We start from the raw sequence: 19,161 nt of genomic DNA, 5'->3' as shown, positions 1-19,161 counted from the left end.
GACGGCTCAGAGCCGTTTCCTTCCGGTGGAGGCTGGAGGTGGTAGTGGTGCTTGCCATGTACGTGTCTAGTTGCTGAGCAACGTGAAAGTGCTAAAATGACTCGATTTCAGATGATTCATTGTAGCAGTAAATATCACAAGTGGTAAGGTCATGCGTTTTCATTACCTTTGCAGACAACTCTTAATTGGGACAAAGGGAAGACAAAACTGTAATCTAATTGGGCTAGTTGTGAGAAGAGCTTTGAAATATCTTCTTTTTCATTTAATTTTTTTCCCGTCTAGCTAAACATCCAGAGATAAAAGCACTGATGAAGCCAGACTACAACCTGATCTGGGTGGTTGTGCTGATGGTTCTGGCACAGTTGACTGCATTCTATCTGGTTAAAGACTTGGATTGGAAATGGGTGGTCTTTTGGGCTTACGTTTTTGGAAGCTGTATTAGCCACTCCATGACTCTGGCTATTCATGAGATCTCTCACAATAGTGCCTTTGGCAACAGCAAAGCCATGTGGAATCGATGGTTTGGAATATTTGCCAACCTCCCTCTTGGTCTCCCCTACTCCATATCCTTCAAGAGATACCACATGGATCATCATCGTTACTTAGGTGGTGACGGCATCGATGTGGACATTCCTACCAACTTTGAAGGCTGGTTTTTCTGCACCCGTTTTAGGAAGTTCATATGGATTGTTCTTCAGCCTTTTTTCTATGCCATTAGACCACTCTGCATCAATCCTAAACCCATCACTCGACTTGAAATAATCAATTTGTTGGCTCAGCTCGCCTTTGATGTCACGATATATTATTTATGGGGCGTCAAATCAATTTTTTATATGCTTGCTGGTTCAGTACTTGGTCTTGGGTTGCACCCAATTTCAGGACATTTCATAGCTGAACATTACATGTTTTTAAAAGGACATGAGACCTATTCCTACTATGGGCCACTTAATTTGCTCACTTTTAATGTTGGTTATCACAATGAACATCATGACTTCCCCAATATTCCTGGCAAGAGCCTTCCACTGGTAAGTTTCCTTCCAAGATTATTACTTTTTCTTAAATTAAGGCCTACTTTAACATGAAAATAAGGTAGAGCCCTGACAGAAGAATAGGTTGGGAGCTTAAAAACAAACAAACAAAAACCCCACAATATAAGTTGAGTGATAAAGGAGGTAATTATTTATCATTTTAGTGGTATCCTGAACTAGCTCCCTATATGCTGCGGCTCAAGCCTCTTCCATAAAAGGAGAGGGGAGGGAACGCATGTCTTAAGCTTTGCACTTACTTCAGCTTTCTGTAATTACAACCTGTCTTCTGAATTCTTGTTTGTAAGTATGCAAAAAACTAGTTAAGAGGTTGCAGATAACTCTGGAGATTTGTTATCTCTGCCTTTGAAATGTTAAGGACAGTATTGTAATGTGTGCTTTTCTTCAGTCTCTTCTAGCAGGGGCATTCTCTGGTAGGGGAAAAGAGAGGGTTTGAGGTACTGTTAATGTTTGTTGTACTGTTTACAAATGTTTAATAACTTTTCTATTCTGGAGCACTTCAGTTTTCTGTAGCAAGAGCCTTTGAACCCTAAATAAATATCAGCTGTACATTGGCAGAATTAAGAGTTCCAAGCCAGGACTTAGGCCTGCCATGCCTGCATGAGTAGCAGAGCTGAAGTTTCTCCTCACTTCAGTCTTTGTTTCTTACAGGCAGGAGCTTCCTTCTCACTGTATCTGTGTTTCCCAACTGGAGCAGGGGAACACAGACTTCAGGGTTACATCTGAAATTCCGGTTTTTCATCAGACACAAAATTTGCAGTTTGACAGCAGCTGTGGTGTTGGTCTTACAGCTTTGTTATTGCACGTGGCAGTAGTGAGACCCTGTACGATCGTCCCTCTGGTGAAGTCTAAACTTGATTGGTATTTCTGTGGTCAGTGGTGGCAGTGCAGCTGACTGCCAGCACTTCTAGCAGAGCAGGTAGATAATGCAGTTGGTTTGTTGAGGCTTTGTGTGGGTTTTTCTGTTTTTTTTTTTTTTTTTCTACAGAGAGATGACTGCTCTTACTCATAGATTTAATCTTTCAAATACAGCAAAAGTTGCTTTAACTCTCCTTTGATACCTGGCTCTGTGCTGTGAACCAGCATTTCACTTCTTGCACAGTACTTTAGGTATAAGCTGGGCATGAATTTTTTCAAGTATTTAGTCCTAGGGGTAAATACCCAGTTCTGCTGCAGGACTCGTAATCCACAGCTCTGATAAGAAACCAAAGCCTTCTTTTGGAATAGTGCAGTTAATTTAATTGGACTGGATTCTGCTGTGCTGTGTGCTAAAGATCCCCAAGTACTGAACACTCGATTCCTCAGCACTGGTGAGCTGAGAATTCTTACTGTTGAGTAAAAGTACACTGCCTAGGTGCACTATTCTATAGGTGTGATGATGGGTCAAAACAAGCTTTGCCTTCAAACCAAGCATTTAACTATTTTGGGTTTGTTTGTTGCTTTTACAGATTGATATTATTCTTCTGACTAAAGCTATGGAATTTTGTGAAAAATCCTTTTTGTTCTGTTCATGTTTTTAAGCCTTAAAGTGGTTGGTCCTAAATAGCAGTAAAGACACCTAACTGAACCTGCTGCTCTCAGTTTAAATAGTGGTCTAGTCAACATATGCAACTGAGAGGAGAGTCTTTGGAAGCAGTTTATATTCATTCTTTGAAGTTTGTCTTCAGAAACAAAACGTTCCTCAGAAATAAAATGCTTTTTTTTTTTCTGAGTATGGAGATTCGAAACGACATGTAAAAATAGCTGGGTTAAACATCTCTTCCTAGAACTTAGAACATCCTTTTTACTGCTACTTTTATATCTATGAGTCAGCACTGAACGGAGTCACTTTCAGTAGCAACCAAACCACTTGCTTTTGTGAGCTCCATCATCCTGTAGGTAGCACAATGAAGGGACATTGGAGTGTTAGCAGAGTTTGTTCCTGCCAACTCCAAAAGCTTCATATGAGATTTATTTAGCAACTAGGGAATTGCTTTTTCCTTCAAGGAACGTTCACATTGTGCCATGAGTGGCCTTTCCTGTAGGAGCTAACTTCTGGAATGAAACTTCCAGTGCTGTTACACATCACTAGGTTACACATGGAGGACTGTAAAGTTGTCACAACTGATGTTAATATAACTAGTAAATAAACCTCATATCTCTCCTTCAGGTGAAGAAAATAGCAGCTGAATACTATGACAACCTGCCCCAATATAACTCTTGGATAAAAGTACTGTATGACTTCGTGATGGATGACACAATCAGCCCATATTCACGCATGAAAAGGCAATTAAAGGGTGAAGTGAAGCAAGATTAAACTTCTGGCAACCAAAAAACTTTGAAATGTCTGCTTGCTTTAAAGTGGCTGGTATAAAGGTCTCCTGCTAAAGCTGTTCACCTGCGTCCTGAGTTAAGATGTGCAGCAACACAGCAATGCATCCTTAAGGATTTAGTAGCAGACTCTTACAAGCTATAACATTCCTCACAGTCCTCAGATTTGTTGGTTTAATGTGTCTCTATTTGCCTAAGGATCAGTGTTACGTGCATAATGCAAAACCACTTTGTTTAAACAAAAACTTTGTTAAACAGAATTTACTTTGATAGGTATTACATCTATATAAAATGTCTGTCTGACTCATAACAGTTTTAAAGTTCTCAATGTAGTATACTGCCCTCAACATGCTATTTAGATGACTAGTTTTAAAATGCTGTACTTACCCGCTAATTCTAAACTAACGTGATTTGTTAACTTAAACATTCTGTTGAAAATGTTTCGGAACTGATGGTTGGAAGAACTAAATTTGCACAGAAATGTTAAGTCTGCTTTTGTTTAAATATGTAATGTGTCATTTGAAGCATTGCTTTAAAGGTCTACCTTTTCTACTGAAAGTACCTTAGAGGAGCAATCTATCAGAATGAAACTGCTATCTTCAAGATGGCTTTTGTGACTTCTTTGTTAAAAAAAAAAAAAAAAAAAAAGGTGTGGTATTCAAGGGTACTGCCAGCTCCAAGGGTCCCACCTACTGCCTGAGCTGCTTCTGTTGGCATGTGGTGTAAGCAGGTGGCATTTAGGTAACTTAATATACCCAATGTGGGGTTTTATGTTGGAAAAGTCTTTTTACAGAGTGTGGGGGTTTTCTGATCTTCAAAGAAAAATTATTACATGTTACTATGGTTTTAAATATAAATATAAATATTTACACTCACTTGGAAATTAGGCTTTTATGGAAAACTGAATGGATTAAAACTGGTACTATTCTGGCAAACAAGTCTGGCTACAACCACTGTCAGTACTACCTATTAGGCACATTAGTCATTTGTGTACACAGAAAGGTTGTTAAATAATCTTGTTTGGCTTTTTTCCCCTAAACCCACAGTACCCTCCATAAATACTTGTCTTTCTTACCTATTAAAATGTGCTGAGAGGTGGTGATATCAAACTTCCTGCTTAGGAAATTTTTCATTGGCAACAGGTTGACTTTCTGGACAGTGAAGAACCTTTCCATACCTCAGCAGAGTAGATTTGCCTTCTACCATTTAATGCATTGATGATGGCTTTAAGCAGTCAAAACTGGCTACAAATCACCCTTAAATCTCAAATGGTTGTTCTGTGGTGTGTTCATCTGAAAGATGGAAGGTGGAAGTTGTAGCTGCTGTAACCTAATTTTAGATGCCTTCAACTCCTGCATTTTGGGGTGTTTGTTGCTTGTTTTGAAAAGGTGAGTGCCTGAAATGAATGTATTGGTACCTCTGAACTCAGTCGTGACTGCGGTGCTGTTTTAATGGGTGTTTTAAGTGTGGGCCCTTATCTGTGGCTAAGCAATAGAAGTGGTATGAAAGTCTGCCAGCCACCTACAAAGTTACTTCATTATGCCAGAAACCTGACAGGTGTAGCCAGTGTGTTGCTCAGGGTAGAGTGTAATGCCAAAATAGACTTTGTCCAGTATTTTTACATGTAATTAAAAAGCCAAGATTAAAGTAATACTAGGTGAATTTTTGATTGGTCCCCTTATGCTGAAGGACTTAAGCTTTAGAGAAGTTTGGTACTTCTAACGCAGATTTGAGATCCATTCTATTGAGTGGTGATATAGATGACCTGTAAAGAATCACTGCCTTTCCTCCCTACTCAGAGGAAAATGGACTTTGGTTGAAATACTTGTACAGGCTTAAGAAGTTGCAAACCAGTTTCTTTTTAAGCCACTTAGTTAATAACTTTCACCCTTTGTTTCTTAAATTGTCTTTGGTGTTAATGATTTATCATAGCTGGATGAAGGATGGAAAGTGCCTACAAAGTTTTATGGCTAAGAGCGATAGTTAAGAAATTCAGTTATCCTATATGAATATTTAAGATAACCAGAGTTCAGAGTAAAAATTTTATAGTTAGTCTTAGTTACCCATTTCATGGAATTCCTGCTTATAAACAGGACTGAAGTTGCCATCTTTCTTGTTTAAAATTGCAAGCATTGCTTTAAGGTGGTCTGATTATGATTTTCCCTTCCAACTCAAATTATAAATACATTATTTTCACTTCAAGAGGTACTGAATAGTGGGGAATTCTGAGGGAGATATCTGTGCTTGCCATAGTCTTTCTGAAATATCTGGTATTGGCTACTTATTGGAGAACAATTTGCTGTATTAGGTTAATCTGAGCCAGTGAGACTTAAGTTTGGATCTTAACAATGGTCTCATTCTTGCAAGCATTGGTAGTGACCCTTTTTAGGCATATAACTCCTGTATAAAACATAAAAAACCTGTAACAGCTAACTTCAATAGTAAGAACTGCCAAAAGCAGCTATTTGAAAGGTAACCAGCATAGTTTCATCCCTAAAAAACAGTTAGAAGCATTTCTGAACCACTGGGAAAAGTAATTAGGACCAGTTGGCCCTACTTGACTTGTTTGATATATTCTAAATGAACAGTGAATGTAAGTATGACTGGAGAAAGCATGGTGTTTACTCCAAAGGCATGACATAGAAATATGAAACGCTAACATTTTTTAAAAAAAATACATATGTACCATCTAGTTATTGTTTTAAGGAATTAAATAGTTTTCATTAATACAATTAAAACATATCTGGCAGAAATGGGTTAGTATAATTTTTGAAACATTTTATCTGAAAGTTGGAGGGAGCTTGTGGAGAGCAAATTTGAAGCTAAAGAGCATCAAGAACCCTGACAGTTAACCCAGTTGTTTTTTCTGAATCTATTCAGATGGAATGAGTTAACTTTGGTGTTTCCACACGTTTGTTAGGGTTTGTTCCTTTCAGTTTGTCAGTTTGGAAAACATCTTATGTGAAATCAGTCAGGAGTTTTAACTGTCACCCAAGTATTTTAGCTGCAGTTAAATTGTGCAGAGCTCTGAATCCCCTTCAGGCCTTTTAGAGTAACTTGCAGTTTTCAGAATAAACTTCCTTGCATGGCTTTTAACACTCCCTGCCCCCAATTATCTGAAGCTGCTTAAGTGGAATAAGTAATGCATCCTGGAATCTGATTGTACTAGGCATTAGTTTTCCCACAGGACAGGCGTGGGTATGCTTCTCTTTCAGAACAACTCTTGCCTCTGGCATTCCTTGATTTGCTGTTGAGCCTGACTCCTTCCCAACATTAACGTGCTAAATGGGTGCATCTGTCTGGTTGCAGAGCTCCCTGCTGTCAGAGCCAGGGCAGGACTTCCTCCCTGGAACCAGAGGTCAGTTTAAACAGTTCAGATTTCCAGTTGTGTGTCTCAGAACTCCTCTGGTGAAGTCATTAAATGAGCTGGTGAGCACATAAGACAAAGGTCTCCAGGTGTTGAGACATGGATCTGTTGATGGTGGTCTTCTGGGGCTGCCAACATTTGCTTCTGCAAGGTCCTAGGAAAACAATCGGATAAAGAGGTGTGTCTGGATCATGTGGATCTGCCTTTAGCACAGCAACCTGCAACTCCACACAATTATCTCTTCTCTAGCAAATCTATTTCACAATCAAGCCTGAAGTGGGATATATGACTTCAGTCAGGACAAAGATGTGGAAAAAGTTTCCTATTGAGCCATGACTGAAGACAGTATTTTTCTTTTCTCCTTTCAACAGTCCCCCACACAGTGCACTGCCTCTGCCCCCTATCCATGCCTCTGCTATGCTCTGGGACAGGATCATTCTTGTGGTTTAGATATGTTGCTAGCCTCAGGAAAAGAGAGAGGAGAATGGCATGATGAACAATTTCTTGATCTTGTCACAACAGAAACAAGATGACTGGAGGCAAAACCTCGAGGCATGTCTGTTAGGAGGGGTGGTAGCTGCATATGCAGAACAAAATATTTGTCTCTATTGCATGAAAAGGCTCATTCCTTAAAGCAGTTCCCATTTTCTGTGTACAAAGGATCTCCTCCGTACAAAGGATCATTGTTTTTTTAGTGATATATACTATAGCCTGAGCAGAATTTCCCACAAGGAGCAGTGTGGGTGCAACACTTGGGTGTGAGCAGGCAAATGGAGTTCAGCTGCCGACCCTTGCCTGCTCCCTGCTGCACACAGAGCCCAGACAAGGTAAGCAAGCAGGATATGGACACTTGACTGATTTGGCTTTTTCTGCCTTTCACTTTCACTTCAGATTTTCTTGTGCATTCAAACCCTCCTGCACCCCACTTCCTCTTCCCTTATCACCTGTTAAGAAGAATGATCATGAGACACCTTGAATAATAAACATGTTTTGTGTTGGCACTCTTGACAAGACTGTAGTGCTGTTAGTACTACTTGACAGCATTTCCTCCCTTATCTTGCCTGGCACGTCCTTCTTTGCTTTCTTGCTCCATACATACACAGAAATAATGCCATCATAAAAGGAAAGGAAAATTCTTAGGTGGATATGCCAGGGCTTGAGGATTCCACTCCTGCCTAAGCTCATCAGCTGCAGCTATCCTCAAGGACAGTAACAGGAATCTTCTCTGTATATCCATAAAGGAGAAATAACTTCATTGGTTCACTCAGCCACTCAAGTGAATTGAGTGTATCATTATTATTATTATACTGTTGTAGTATTATGAGCAAAGACTGAGAGAAATGTGTTTGTGCAGCCTTGAGAAAATAAAGCTTAGGGAGAGAATTTATCACTGTGTTCCAGGGGTGGTTACAAAGAAGATGGAGACTCCCTTTTATAAGGGTGATGTGGAAAAGAGGAGGGGTAAGGAGTGCAAGTTACTCCTGGGGTGCTTCCCACTGGGAATGAGGAAAACGATTCCACTGGCTGATTGTACTCATTGTGAAGAATCTCCCCAGTGTCACACACTTGTAGGATTCAGCTGGACAGGGTGCTGGGCCATTGTGTCTAGACTGCTTTTTGCCAAGAAAGGTTGAACGAGATGATCATTGAAGTTTCCTTCCAACATGGTATTGATTGAAAATGATGATCCTTCACCTTGGATTTCTGGGAATCATAGCTGAAGCTTCAAGCCTGATTTGCAATTAAAAGCAGGCACATCATCATCATCTGCTTTATATACAGGGACTTAATTTGTTAGTCTTATGAGTTGGAATTTGAGTCACTGAGGCTCCAGCTTCCCTAGGAGAGGGAGGGAATGTCATACTATGTTGAGCAAAAATCCCAGTGGTAAGAACAAGCTCCCATGGGTGTCAGTGTTTTTAAAATGCAAGTCTGTGGTGATAAGTTACATGTGATAGCCTTCAACATGTACCTTTGGGTAAAAAGATGCAGGAGATTTCGTGTTAGCTGACAATTCTGAGAAGAATTTAAGATGTAAGGTACTGTTCTCTGTCAAGGTCAGTCCTAAAGTTAGATCTGGTTGTTCAGGGTATTTGTTTAAATGAATTCAAGTAGGAGATGAAATGATCTCCCTCTTGTTTAAGTAACTAGGGGAGGATGCTTACAGATTATATGTTGCTTACAAAAACTATTTTGTTGGGGTTCTTCCCTGAAGGATTGTAGGTTTCATAATCTGGCACTTTTCAGTGTTTTAACTTGGATACTGTCTGATTTGCTGACACTGAAAGTTAGGCAGTTATGACCTTCCTTCCAATATGGAATTTCTTGTATTAAAAAAAAAAAAAAAAGCTCTTGGCTTGCTTTTTAAAACAGTAACATTTTTATTTCTCCGGAGGATACTGAAACACTGTAAAAAAGTTTTTGTTGTTGCAAATTTATCTGTTTAAGAAAAATAATTAAGAACCAGCTTGTCAACTACCTCTTAATTCAAATGTTTTCTAGGTTGAATCATATTATAATAGCACTTTGCCAGTTTCCAAACTTTACTCTCTCCTAGGTAACCCTCCCAGCTTGCAATCTGTGGGCAGTTTATTTTGGTAAGGTGGAAGGAAGCTGTTAGCAGCTCTGAGAACCTGGGCTGGCACAATTATGTGTCACTGTACTCAGAAAATGCGTGCAGTAACATCCACTGCAGCACTTTCCAAGCCTACTTTCACAGCTCTGTCCTCCCAGTGCTTCTCTGTGTCCTCGTTCTAGAAAACACAGCACTTTTCTCTGGTGGTTGAAAACAGCTATTTGAGCAGTGTAAACACTTGGAGGGGCTAGCCTGTGCCTCAGATTTCAGATTCAGGGCACCAAATGTATCAGAATGGTATTAGCTTTTTAGCACTAAAAGCATTCATTTTGAAAATAGAAATGGTTATAAGCAGGAAGCATGTATTGTATCTTTTATTCTGGAGACAGTTAAATTAAGGATGCTTTAGAGCAGTAGGTTGTGATGACCTTCTTTTCAGATGCAGTGTAAAAAGTTGAGAGATGGATTTAGTACAGCTTCTTTCCAACCTGTCTCTTGAAAACAGGCACAGGAACTGCAGAACTCTTCGCCAGTGTAGAACATCTCTTTTGGGAATTGTCCAAATGTATCACCTGCACAGTGACTGATGCAGTTCTTCATACATGACTTGATCCTAACAGTGCCAAGAGAATAGAAAAAATACCTCAGACAGTGGTAAAAAGCTTACACAATATTTAAAAGTGACTCTGTGTATTATTCAAGCAAGTGAAACAAACCAGCTCTATGAGCTACTAGCTGCATTTTAAAACATTTACAGACAAAAACCTAAATAAGGCAAACCCCTACTACCCTGGCTTATTAATGAGGGTCTCCAGGGAGAGTCACCAATGGTGTGTAGTTCACAGAGGCCTTGGGCAGAGTTCTTACTCTTTATGTTGCCATGCTGGGTTAGATGGCAGCTTCACTGAGAAGGTACTGCCCTCTTCACCAGGGAGCTGCTGAATTGACACTTTCCTGCCCCCCTCTAGTTCTGCACAATGAGCAGACATCATCTTTTGCTAATCTAACTTAACTGTTCCTTAACCCTTTGCACTGGTCACTCAAAATGACACTTTTGAGGAATAGAATACTTCCACTGAAATAACTGGCTTCAGAACGTGATGTCTGTCCACAGCTTTAAGGATTTTTTTTTGTTTATCTTGAGTCAACCAATTAAACCAAATACAGATGTGTATGGGGTAGAAGAGGTAAATGCACTAGATCAGTAAGATGTAGCTTTTTTAGCCTTTTTTTTTAGATTTTCCAGTATTCATAGCAAGGGCTGTAGAGTTTTTGTCAGACTGAATTTGTCTAGCAGATAGGAAGTAGACTCTGGAAACGGGAGATAAGTATCTTGTAGTGCAATAGATATTTCAAAATACCTAACTGAAAAGTCTTCAGATGAATATAATTGAAATATAGGACTCTCAGACATGCGATATTTAAGCTGCCTTTGAGATGCAGAATAACATTTTTGGTTAACCAGAAGAAATACGTTCTAATACTTCACAGTTATTATTCCTGTCCTATGTTAGAGGAGATGTTTTACATTTTTGTGGCTGTTTGCTTAGTGATTAGCAAAGGGAAAACAACAACCAACATCATCTTTAAAGGTTCTTGGAGCCACAGATCACTTTTAAATTTTATGAAAGGTCACTGACCATCAAAATACAATAATAATAAAAGGAAATAGTTAGCTAACTTCTCTCTGGCTAGCATTAAAAGTGAATACATTGCTGTATTCTGGCCGCAGTACACTCTTGGCAACACATGGAGACCTATATACAAGCTCTGCAATAATAGCAAGTCCTATACATTAACTATTAACTTCAAAATTACAGTAATTAAGGTGATTGAACAGCTTTCCTTTCAGTCATTAAAAGGAACGGGACATAAGGAAACGTTTACAACAGACTTCCTTGACAAATCCAAATAATGAAAAGAGTGATAAAAAGTAACTAAGATAATCAAGTGTGTTTTATGTCCCATGTCAAATTTACATCTCTTGCACACCAACAGAAAAGGCTGAGAATCTTTGTGTGTCATTGTCGTGGGGAAGGAAAGATTGTGGCAGGATGTGGTGCACTCTAAAGGCCTTGACTTCTAACTGAAAATTCAGCAGCCATAAGAGCTTAGGGCCAGGTTAATAATCAACCTGGGAATGTCAGTGAAGTCCAAGGCACCACACTAAAAGATAATCTTGGTAAGCCACCTACATGCAGTGCATCATCTACAGCTGAAAAGGGAGGCTTTAATTCCTGACCTTAACACAAACATCAGGTTTGTTAATGCAGAAACAGGTACTGTCAGTTTGAAATACATCTAAGTATGCTGCAACCTTAACCATTCCCAGCAGTCTCCAGCATCACAAGAGTGTCCTTCCCAAGGGAGTAATGAGCTTTACATACTCGAATATTATCTTACCTTTTTGGATACTGAAGACTTCACTTTCCTAAAAGCTTCTTCAAAGTGTTTACGAGAAATCTTGATTCCTCCTTAAAGAACAGAGCATAATAAATTACTAAAATTGCAGACAAGTGGCAATTAAGTGACTGTTTTATGTATTTCAAGGCAGCGTTCAGGAAACCTAACTAACTAAATTCCCTTAACCTTTCTGGAAATGAATCCCTCAAAGCCTGTTGTTTCCAGTTTGGGGCGCCTTTTTTTTTAACATAAATTTAATATTAAGCTTCCCTGTTATTTAAGCAGTACCTAGAAAACATTTTGCTATCATTCCAATTCTACTCAATTTCTAAATAATTGGCTTCATATCATTGCCTTCTCTGATGTTAGACAGAAGTGATGAAAGCTTTCACTGTTACAACTCCCTGTGTTTAAGTTTATGCAAATTGCCATTTTGACCTTAATGCAGCTATCCACAGTAATTATTCCTAATAACAGCCTTCTGAACAGGTTTTCTTAGTATGTTAAAACATAAGCATACCTCAAATAAGTAATGGATTTCTCTGCTCTCACAAGGCAGTACCTTGTTTAATCTTAAGAATCCCAAGATGCTACTACTAGAAAGATTCATTACAAGCTGACACTGTGCACAGGTATCAGATATGACAGAAATACAAATTGTAGTCTTGTTTGGTGCATTTTTTAAATGTCTTTCATTAGGATGACTATTGCTTTTACTTCCACTTTTGCCACATGAAATGGGATGTGCCACCATGAAAAAACTGTTAATAGATTTTGAGCCCGAGTTGAACAAAAATCTTCTGCTGATATAGTAAAAGACTAAATAGCAAATGGAAGGTACTAAATTAAAAATGAAATATACCTTGTCAAAGGTATAAAGCAGAAGAGCAAATAGCCTACAGTTATTATTACCTGTGTTTAAAGTAAAGATGAAGGTTAAAGTTCACTGAACTAAACATACAACCTCACTGCTCTGTCATCTCACTTCTGTGGCACTCATATTCAACATTCCTATTACCAGATAAAGTTACACCCAGAAAAATTGAAGATGCAAGTTTAAAATGTTAGGAATTTAACCTGTTTCCCCAAGGAAATGCTATTTACAGTAAGGAAAAGGTTCCATTTGGGACTTTCTGAGAAGTCAGATTACTTTAAAACTCCATAAAACAATAAAATGAACCTACAAGAATTCACTTTTGCTTTCACTTTTGTTTTTAAGCATGTAACTTTTTAATCAAACTGTGACAATGCTATAGGGAGGGAGAAAATCTCCTGCTGGGTAGTTTACCTCTCATTGCAAGTAAGTTAGGCTACTTCATGCTTATTATGTGATAAAAGCTTGCCCAGAGCTTGATCATGTAGAAAATGGAGCTGTCAGTAATCCAGACCTTGGCTACTTGCATTAACACACTTTGCCTTGATTTCTGATGACAAAACCATTTAGTCTGAATAAGTAGGTACAAATATTTTATTGTTTAAAACCATTTATATTGATAAATCGGAATAATGAAGTATATCAACAGGTACAATCTTTTAAAAAAAAGACCAAGTACTTGAAACACTAAATATGAAATTGGTGTTTCCCTGTTTACATAGATGAGTGAGGGATAGGTGGTTCCTATCAAACAAGCACCAGATCTTGCTTTTCAAATTCAACTGCAAAGATGCAAAACTTCATTCTCACTTGTTAAACCACAGTTGCTCTTAAATGCTCTACCAAAAGGTCTCCCAGATTCTCTCATAGCCTTACAGACTATGCAGGTGATGTGGGGCCACTGGCTGTCTTTTATAAAAACATACCAAAAGGGTCATTGTTTAGAAGGTCTGTATTTGTCACTGCAGCTGAAATAGGTAAGAATCTCTCCTATTATGATATTTCTCATACCCTATACATTCTCTGCAACTAGATCTATTTGAAATAAATATACAAGATCAAGCCAAAGAGGTGAGTTAAGATGTTAATGGGAAGAAGTCCCCAGGAGCACATGGTATTCACCCAAAGTTTCTGAGGATCTGCTGCAGTAGGGTGAGTCCCACTCTGGCAGTGCTGCTGAAACCACTTTTATGCAGCATCTTGAGTGGTTTGGAAAAGGGAGGCAGAAGTGAAACTCCAAGTTTGCAAATGACAGTGAACCCTTCTGGGCAGTCAAATGCTGGGCCAATGATGAGGAAATCCAGGAGGACCTCATGCAAGTGGAAATCTGCCCAATTGTTTGGAATTTCCCCTACAAACTTCTGTATCTGGCAATTCTCAGACCATAGTCACTAACACGATCAGCTTGCCTGTTCAAGTTGGCAGTAGAATTTCTGAATTGTTCTACAAAATATCACAAAAAGGGTACCTTTCCATTTCACTTTCTAAAATTACCTTCAAGCAAACTAGTGCTGAGTGTTAAAAATACCACACCCCTGAATTTATTCCAGAGGAAAATATTAGGTCGAACAAGAAGTTGCAACAGTTTCTCCAGAACAGAAAGGAGCAGCCCTGATTCCAAAGCACTGACTGAGAAGGACACTCAGCACCCATCCACAGTCAAGCAGAGCATGGGAGGGAGGCAGCTGAGCGTGTCCTGTTGTCACGCTGAAGGACAAAAATCCCCAGTCTTATCTTGAAGATAAAAATGAACAGGGTTTCAAATCAGAAACCACCTTATATGTTTTCATATCAATCAGGGCTGATGTCTTGGAAGTCCAAGGACAGTCCAAGCAAGCAGCTGCTATAAACATGCAAATCAAGCCATGCATATATTAGGGAGTTGTTGCTGGCTGCCTACACATCCATACAGTCAGTGCTTAGGCTGCAATCCTAACTTGAAGGCTGAATTTAAGTGATGAACAGCTTTGAATAAAGTCTGCTCTATTCTGAACAATTATAAAAAAGAACTGGATAAACTCAGAAATTTCCATCTCAAATCAAGAGTTTTCTCCAGCTACAGCAAGCAAAATGGGTAACTGAGTCATACAGCAGCGAAGGTTTTCATAGCTCAGGGTGTTTTCCCCCTCTAGTTGAACATGCTTGTTGCCTCAGAACAAGGAATACAAACACTGCTCTGTTAACCTACTGGTTGCTAAAAACCAGACAAGACTGGATAGGTATTAGATCAAAAAGAAGCATTCAAAGCCATTAAAATTCCAGTGTTGTTCTTAGAAATCAGGGGCATAATGAAAGCCTATGACATTTTCCAAGGACACAATCTGAAAAGTCACAATTCCATCTTAACTTTGCATTTTGACTTAAGGGTAAAATAAGGAACAAAATTACTGGAAAAAAATCTAGACAGACAGGCATGTTATATAAAAATTTCAATCTACAATTTAAATAATGCCAGGAACACACAATTTATACCAGAAGTTCAGACAGATAATGAAAGGGCAGAGAACGTACTTGAATCAATTTATAACTCCCTGTTAAAGTCCTGGCAAGAGGCACTGATGAGCTAAGCACCAAAGATCCAAAGTGGCACTCAGATTTTCCCAGCTCCATCAGTGCTGGATGTACATGCTCAGTTACACAACACAGCTGGGGGCCAAAGGTAGGTAATCAGGGAATGTGCAGTTTACAACCCTCCTCCAAATACGTCAGCACAATTAGTCTTTGGTAGTGATAGGGAAAATTGGCAAAGGGGTATTTAGTCTAGAAAATAATCAGCTTACATAACCATTTAACAGAATCTTTTCTTTAGGGTTGCAAGCTTCAATTCCTTAAAAATAAAAATTATGCTGACTTTCCAGCATAACCATTTTTCCTGTACCCTCCCCTACCTCCCCTTATGTGACTGACTTTTGTTTGGCTCAGAAGTCAATCAGTCAATGATACACAGCTTGCACAGCTTCATGCTTGTCTTGAACTACTTCAAACACTTTACATTCCATTTATCTTGTCACTATTCAGTTAAGATTTTCTTTTTAAAGCTTTCTTACCTTTCCTGCTTTGAGTATTCTGCAGGGCCATTTCCTGTCTCAAGGCACAAAGGGAAGCCTCACGCACAAGAGCAGAAAGGTCTGCCCCTCTAGAGATACAAACAACAGATTATTTGGAGAAAAACTCCTCTTGTCTTTTGCTGATGGCAGATAGAAAGGCAAGACACTAAAAATGACATTAAAAATTGGTTGTGCTGTAACAAAGTTTCATCTTAAGAACATTGGAAAGAGGCCTGACGACTACCCAGTGTGCACCCTGCATTACGGAGTGATGCCCTTCAGATTTTAGTCACAGATTAAGATCAAATGAATTAAAAGCAAGGGAAGAGGCAAAAACCCCATCTTTGAAAACGCCAAAGAGTTGATAAATAATTTGCCACCTGGTTGGATCATAACTTCTTTTTTTTATAAATCTTATGAAAGAATCAAATGAAGTCCCTCATCTTTACAAAAAGTTGCTCAAAGCTGCACGAACAGTAAACATGCTTAAAATAACAGTATCTACAAAACATGGTCAGATCAGTTTAAGTACTTGTTTCCAGTTTCCTGGAACTGGAACAGCTGGAAGTTTTCACAAGCCTTTCAGCTGGTGAAAGTCATTTAACCAAAAAAAATTTTCAAAATTAACTCCCCATGCTTCATTTGGGGGTACTAGGCATAAAGTATTTAAAAAGCAAAAATTAAACCGAACCAGCTAAAAGAAAAACCCCCAAAAAAAAACAAAAGCAAAGAAATCAAAACCGACAACAAAAACCCAAACACGCACACACAAAAAACCCCCAAACTCAAAATACAGATAAACTCAAACATCAAAAAAAGCACAACCAAACAACAAAACCCCAAACAAAAAAACCACAGAAACTCCACAACAAAAAAAACAAATCAAAATCCCCACACACTGAAAAAGAACAACATTGGACCATGTCATGGGTTAGCAAGCATAGTCCCGGAAGGGACGTCCTTGCTAAGGGGTGCTTACAGTTTCCTCTGGGAACTGATAGAACCTATCAGCTGGCCAGTTTGAATATGGACAATTCTCTAAGCCACTTAAAGTTGTGATCACCTCTGTGATCCACATTTAAGAATAGGCAAACTCCCCCTCCAAGCTCTCTCTCGTTTCCGGCACTGGGACAGGTGGCTGCAGGGACCGAGCAGGGCCCAGTGGGCCCGGCCAGGCCCTGCTTGGGCCAGGCTGGGCCAGGCCACGGCCATCCTGAAGACATGGACCTGTTCCAGCCATGGAACCCCCCCCACTGCCTTGCCGTGGGCAGCCGGAGCGGCTTTTTGAGCAGCTCGGCTCTCCCCCCTCTCCACTGCGATAAGAAAAATTGAACATTCCAGCTGCAAAGCTGCAAGGCCGAGGTGAGATTAACCCTTTTTATTGCTGTGAAGAGCTGAAAACCTGAGGGAAGAGAGAGAGGAGATGCTTAAAGCTGAAAGTCTGTTGTGAAGCTATGATAGATCAGAGTGTCCTGTTGTAATTTCATGAAGATATGGGGGGTGGAGTGTTCAACTCGTGAGCAAAAGCACCTGCACTGAGATAGGCAGATGCTGACGCAGCTGTAATTTCATGAGAAGTTTGGACAGGGAGAGATGAACCAGATGAGGACTTTTACTCCAAACGGGAAAGGAGAAAACCTCAGTCCCTAGAGATGAACCAGATGAGGACTTTTACTCCAAACGGGAAAGGAGAAAACCTCAGTCCCTAGAGATGCTCCCAGAGATAGTCCTAAAGATGAAGATGATGAAGACCCTTTGCTCCCAGGGAAGGAGAAGGGCAGAGATGGACCAGATGAGGACTTTTGCTCCAAATGGGAAAGGAGAAAACCTCAGTCCGTAGAGATGAACCAGATGAGGACTTTTGCTCCAAACGGGAAAGGAGAAAACCTCAGTCCCTAGAGATGAACCAGATGAGGACTTTTGCTCCAAATGGGAAAGGAGAAAACCTCAGTTCCTAGAGATGCTCCCAGAGATAGTCCTAACGATGAAGATGATGAAGACCCTTTGCTCCCAGGGAAGGAGAAGGGCCTCTGTTTTTGTTTCTGAACGGCTCAACCTTAAAATTGTACCCCAAAAAACTTCAAGAGTGGACCCTCGAAAGCAGTTGCGGGAAAAGCTGCAAGTCGGGGGAAAGGACTCACACGCAGGCAGAGAGACTCCTCTTCCTAAATGGACTGAACAATATTTGGAAGTGGGCGGCTGTCTCGTTGTGATAATGTTTTCATAGCATGAGCAAGAAGAGACTTCTCTTTCTAAATGGACTGAACAAGGTTATTATGGAAGTGGTAAACAGACTGAACATCTTAAGGGTTGTCTTTTTACATTGTCAGTGGGAGAAGGGAGGAAGGTGGGGGGAGGAGGAGAGTTCTGAAGGTGGTATAATTTTTTTTTCTTCTTTTAGGTCTGTTAATAAACTTCTTTATATTCTTTCAAGTTTGGTGCCTGTTTTGCATTTCTCCTAATTCTTATCTCACAGCAGATAAACAGTAATGAGTATTTTGGACCAAACCACTACAGACCATAAAACAATGAAAGGTGTAGGAAGAAAAAGTACTCATCTTTCCCAAGTAATATTGTGGCAAGCAGCCTGTTGTAAACTTTATCTTCTGTGAACTCCATAAAAACATTATTACTAACTTACTGAATAACTTAAAGCTTTTTAAGTTTTATGGACCATAACTGCAAATAATTCTGACAGATATGGCCATCAAGCTTTCCCTAAAGCCACACATTGCTATTCCCAAAGCACAAGTTGAAATGGGCCCTCATTACTTTGTCAAACAGATTGCTCTCAACTCTGTGACAAAACAAGTTGCTTATGGCTGTTTAACCAATTTGCTTTTATCATCATTATCAGCCCACAACTTAAAGAGGGCTCTTTTGTCCTCAGATGATGCAAGAATTATAAAATAAAAGCAAGGGAAACCAAGATGCCCGTACTGTTCTGTATTTACAACATGAAGAGGACTTTTCCAGATGAAGAAGACTTCAGCATCCATATATTCCTACCAACTTCTTGGAAAAAAGCACAAGTGAAAGCAAGAAAAATAGCCTGAGGGCAAAGGTTTGTAAAGTTGAGAAACCCTCTTAATAATACCAACAAAACACACCTGATCATGCATCAGAAGACTGCTGGCACTGCACCTTAAATAGGAAAGTCAAAAGTAGAAGGTACTCACGTGTAACAATCACAATGCTGACTGTAAGCAATTTCCTCCAGGCTTATATCACTGTCTAGTGGAGGTCGGGTGCCATCCTAAAGGGGTTGAGGTAAGAAAAAAGAGAAGGTAAGAAAACTTTTTTTTTACATAGGCCATCCCTGAAGTGATTAGTTATCTTTAATCAGGAATCATATAGGGGTCTGACAAATTTCATGCAATATCCACAAATACTAATATTTTTAATGTCAAACTGACAAGAAGGATAATCAGCCTTAAAACTATTTAATTATAAAATGTTAAGTATTGTTAAATTTTTACTTGCCACCCACAGATTAGATTTTCTCTAAGGAAATGATGGCCAGCCTGCCACAGGGCATT

At 39.4% G+C, this 19,161-nt stretch overlaps 2 protein-coding genes across 3 annotated transcripts in view; one reads left to right on the top strand and one right to left on the bottom strand.

Moving 5' to 3' along the window:
• The first annotated feature begins 246 nt into the window (after positions 1-246).
• On the top strand, positions 247-7,731 carry DEGS1 (delta 4-desaturase, sphingolipid 1). The gene is made up of 2 exons (XM_008630406.2): positions 247-1,025; positions 3,196-7,731. Exons 1-2 carry the CDS (start codon positions 309-311, stop codon positions 3,340-3,342), a joined length of 864 nt encoding a protein of 287 aa, XP_008628628.1. The 5' UTR covers positions 247-308; the 3' UTR covers positions 3,343-7,731.
• A 1,912-nt stretch (positions 7,732-9,643) lies between these two features.
• Positions 9,644-19,161, bottom strand: part of NVL (nuclear VCP-like) — a 40,356-nt gene continuing 30,838 nt past the window's right edge. For both annotated transcript variants that reach the window (XM_017730162.1, XM_017730163.1), the window contains 4 exons: positions 18,802-18,878; positions 15,623-15,711; positions 11,702-11,772; positions 9,644-9,911 (listed from right to left, as the gene is read on the bottom strand). In XM_017730162.1, the coding sequence (XP_017585651.1) occupies positions 9,867-9,911; positions 11,702-11,772; positions 15,623-15,711; positions 18,802-18,878 (282 nt within the window). In that variant the 3' untranslated portion in view covers positions 9,644-9,866. The remainder of the gene's footprint in view (positions 9,912-11,701; positions 11,773-15,622; positions 15,712-18,801; positions 18,879-19,161) is intronic.

Source organism: Corvus brachyrhynchos, unplaced genomic scaffold, assembly GCF_000691975.1.
Source record: "Corvus brachyrhynchos isolate BGI_N302 unplaced genomic scaffold, ASM69197v1 scaffold101, whole genome shotgun sequence".
Lineage (NCBI taxonomy): Eukaryota > Metazoa > Chordata > Aves > Passeriformes > Corvidae > Corvus > Corvus brachyrhynchos.
The sequence above is the reverse complement of the archived record's forward strand: the minus strand, read 5'-3'. Positions and strand labels throughout refer to the sequence as shown.

What these genes read in the sequence shown, in the direction of transcription:
- DEGS1 (XM_008630406.2), top strand. Translation starts at nt 309, where the DNA reads ATGAAGCCAGACTACAACCTGATCTGGGTGGTTGTGCTGATGGTTCTG. An exon ending in CTGGCAAGAGCCTTCCACTG is followed by an intron (nt 1,026 to 3,195) that starts GTAAGTTTCCTT and finishes TCTCTCCTTCAG; the next exon opens with GTGAAGAAAATAGCAGCTGA.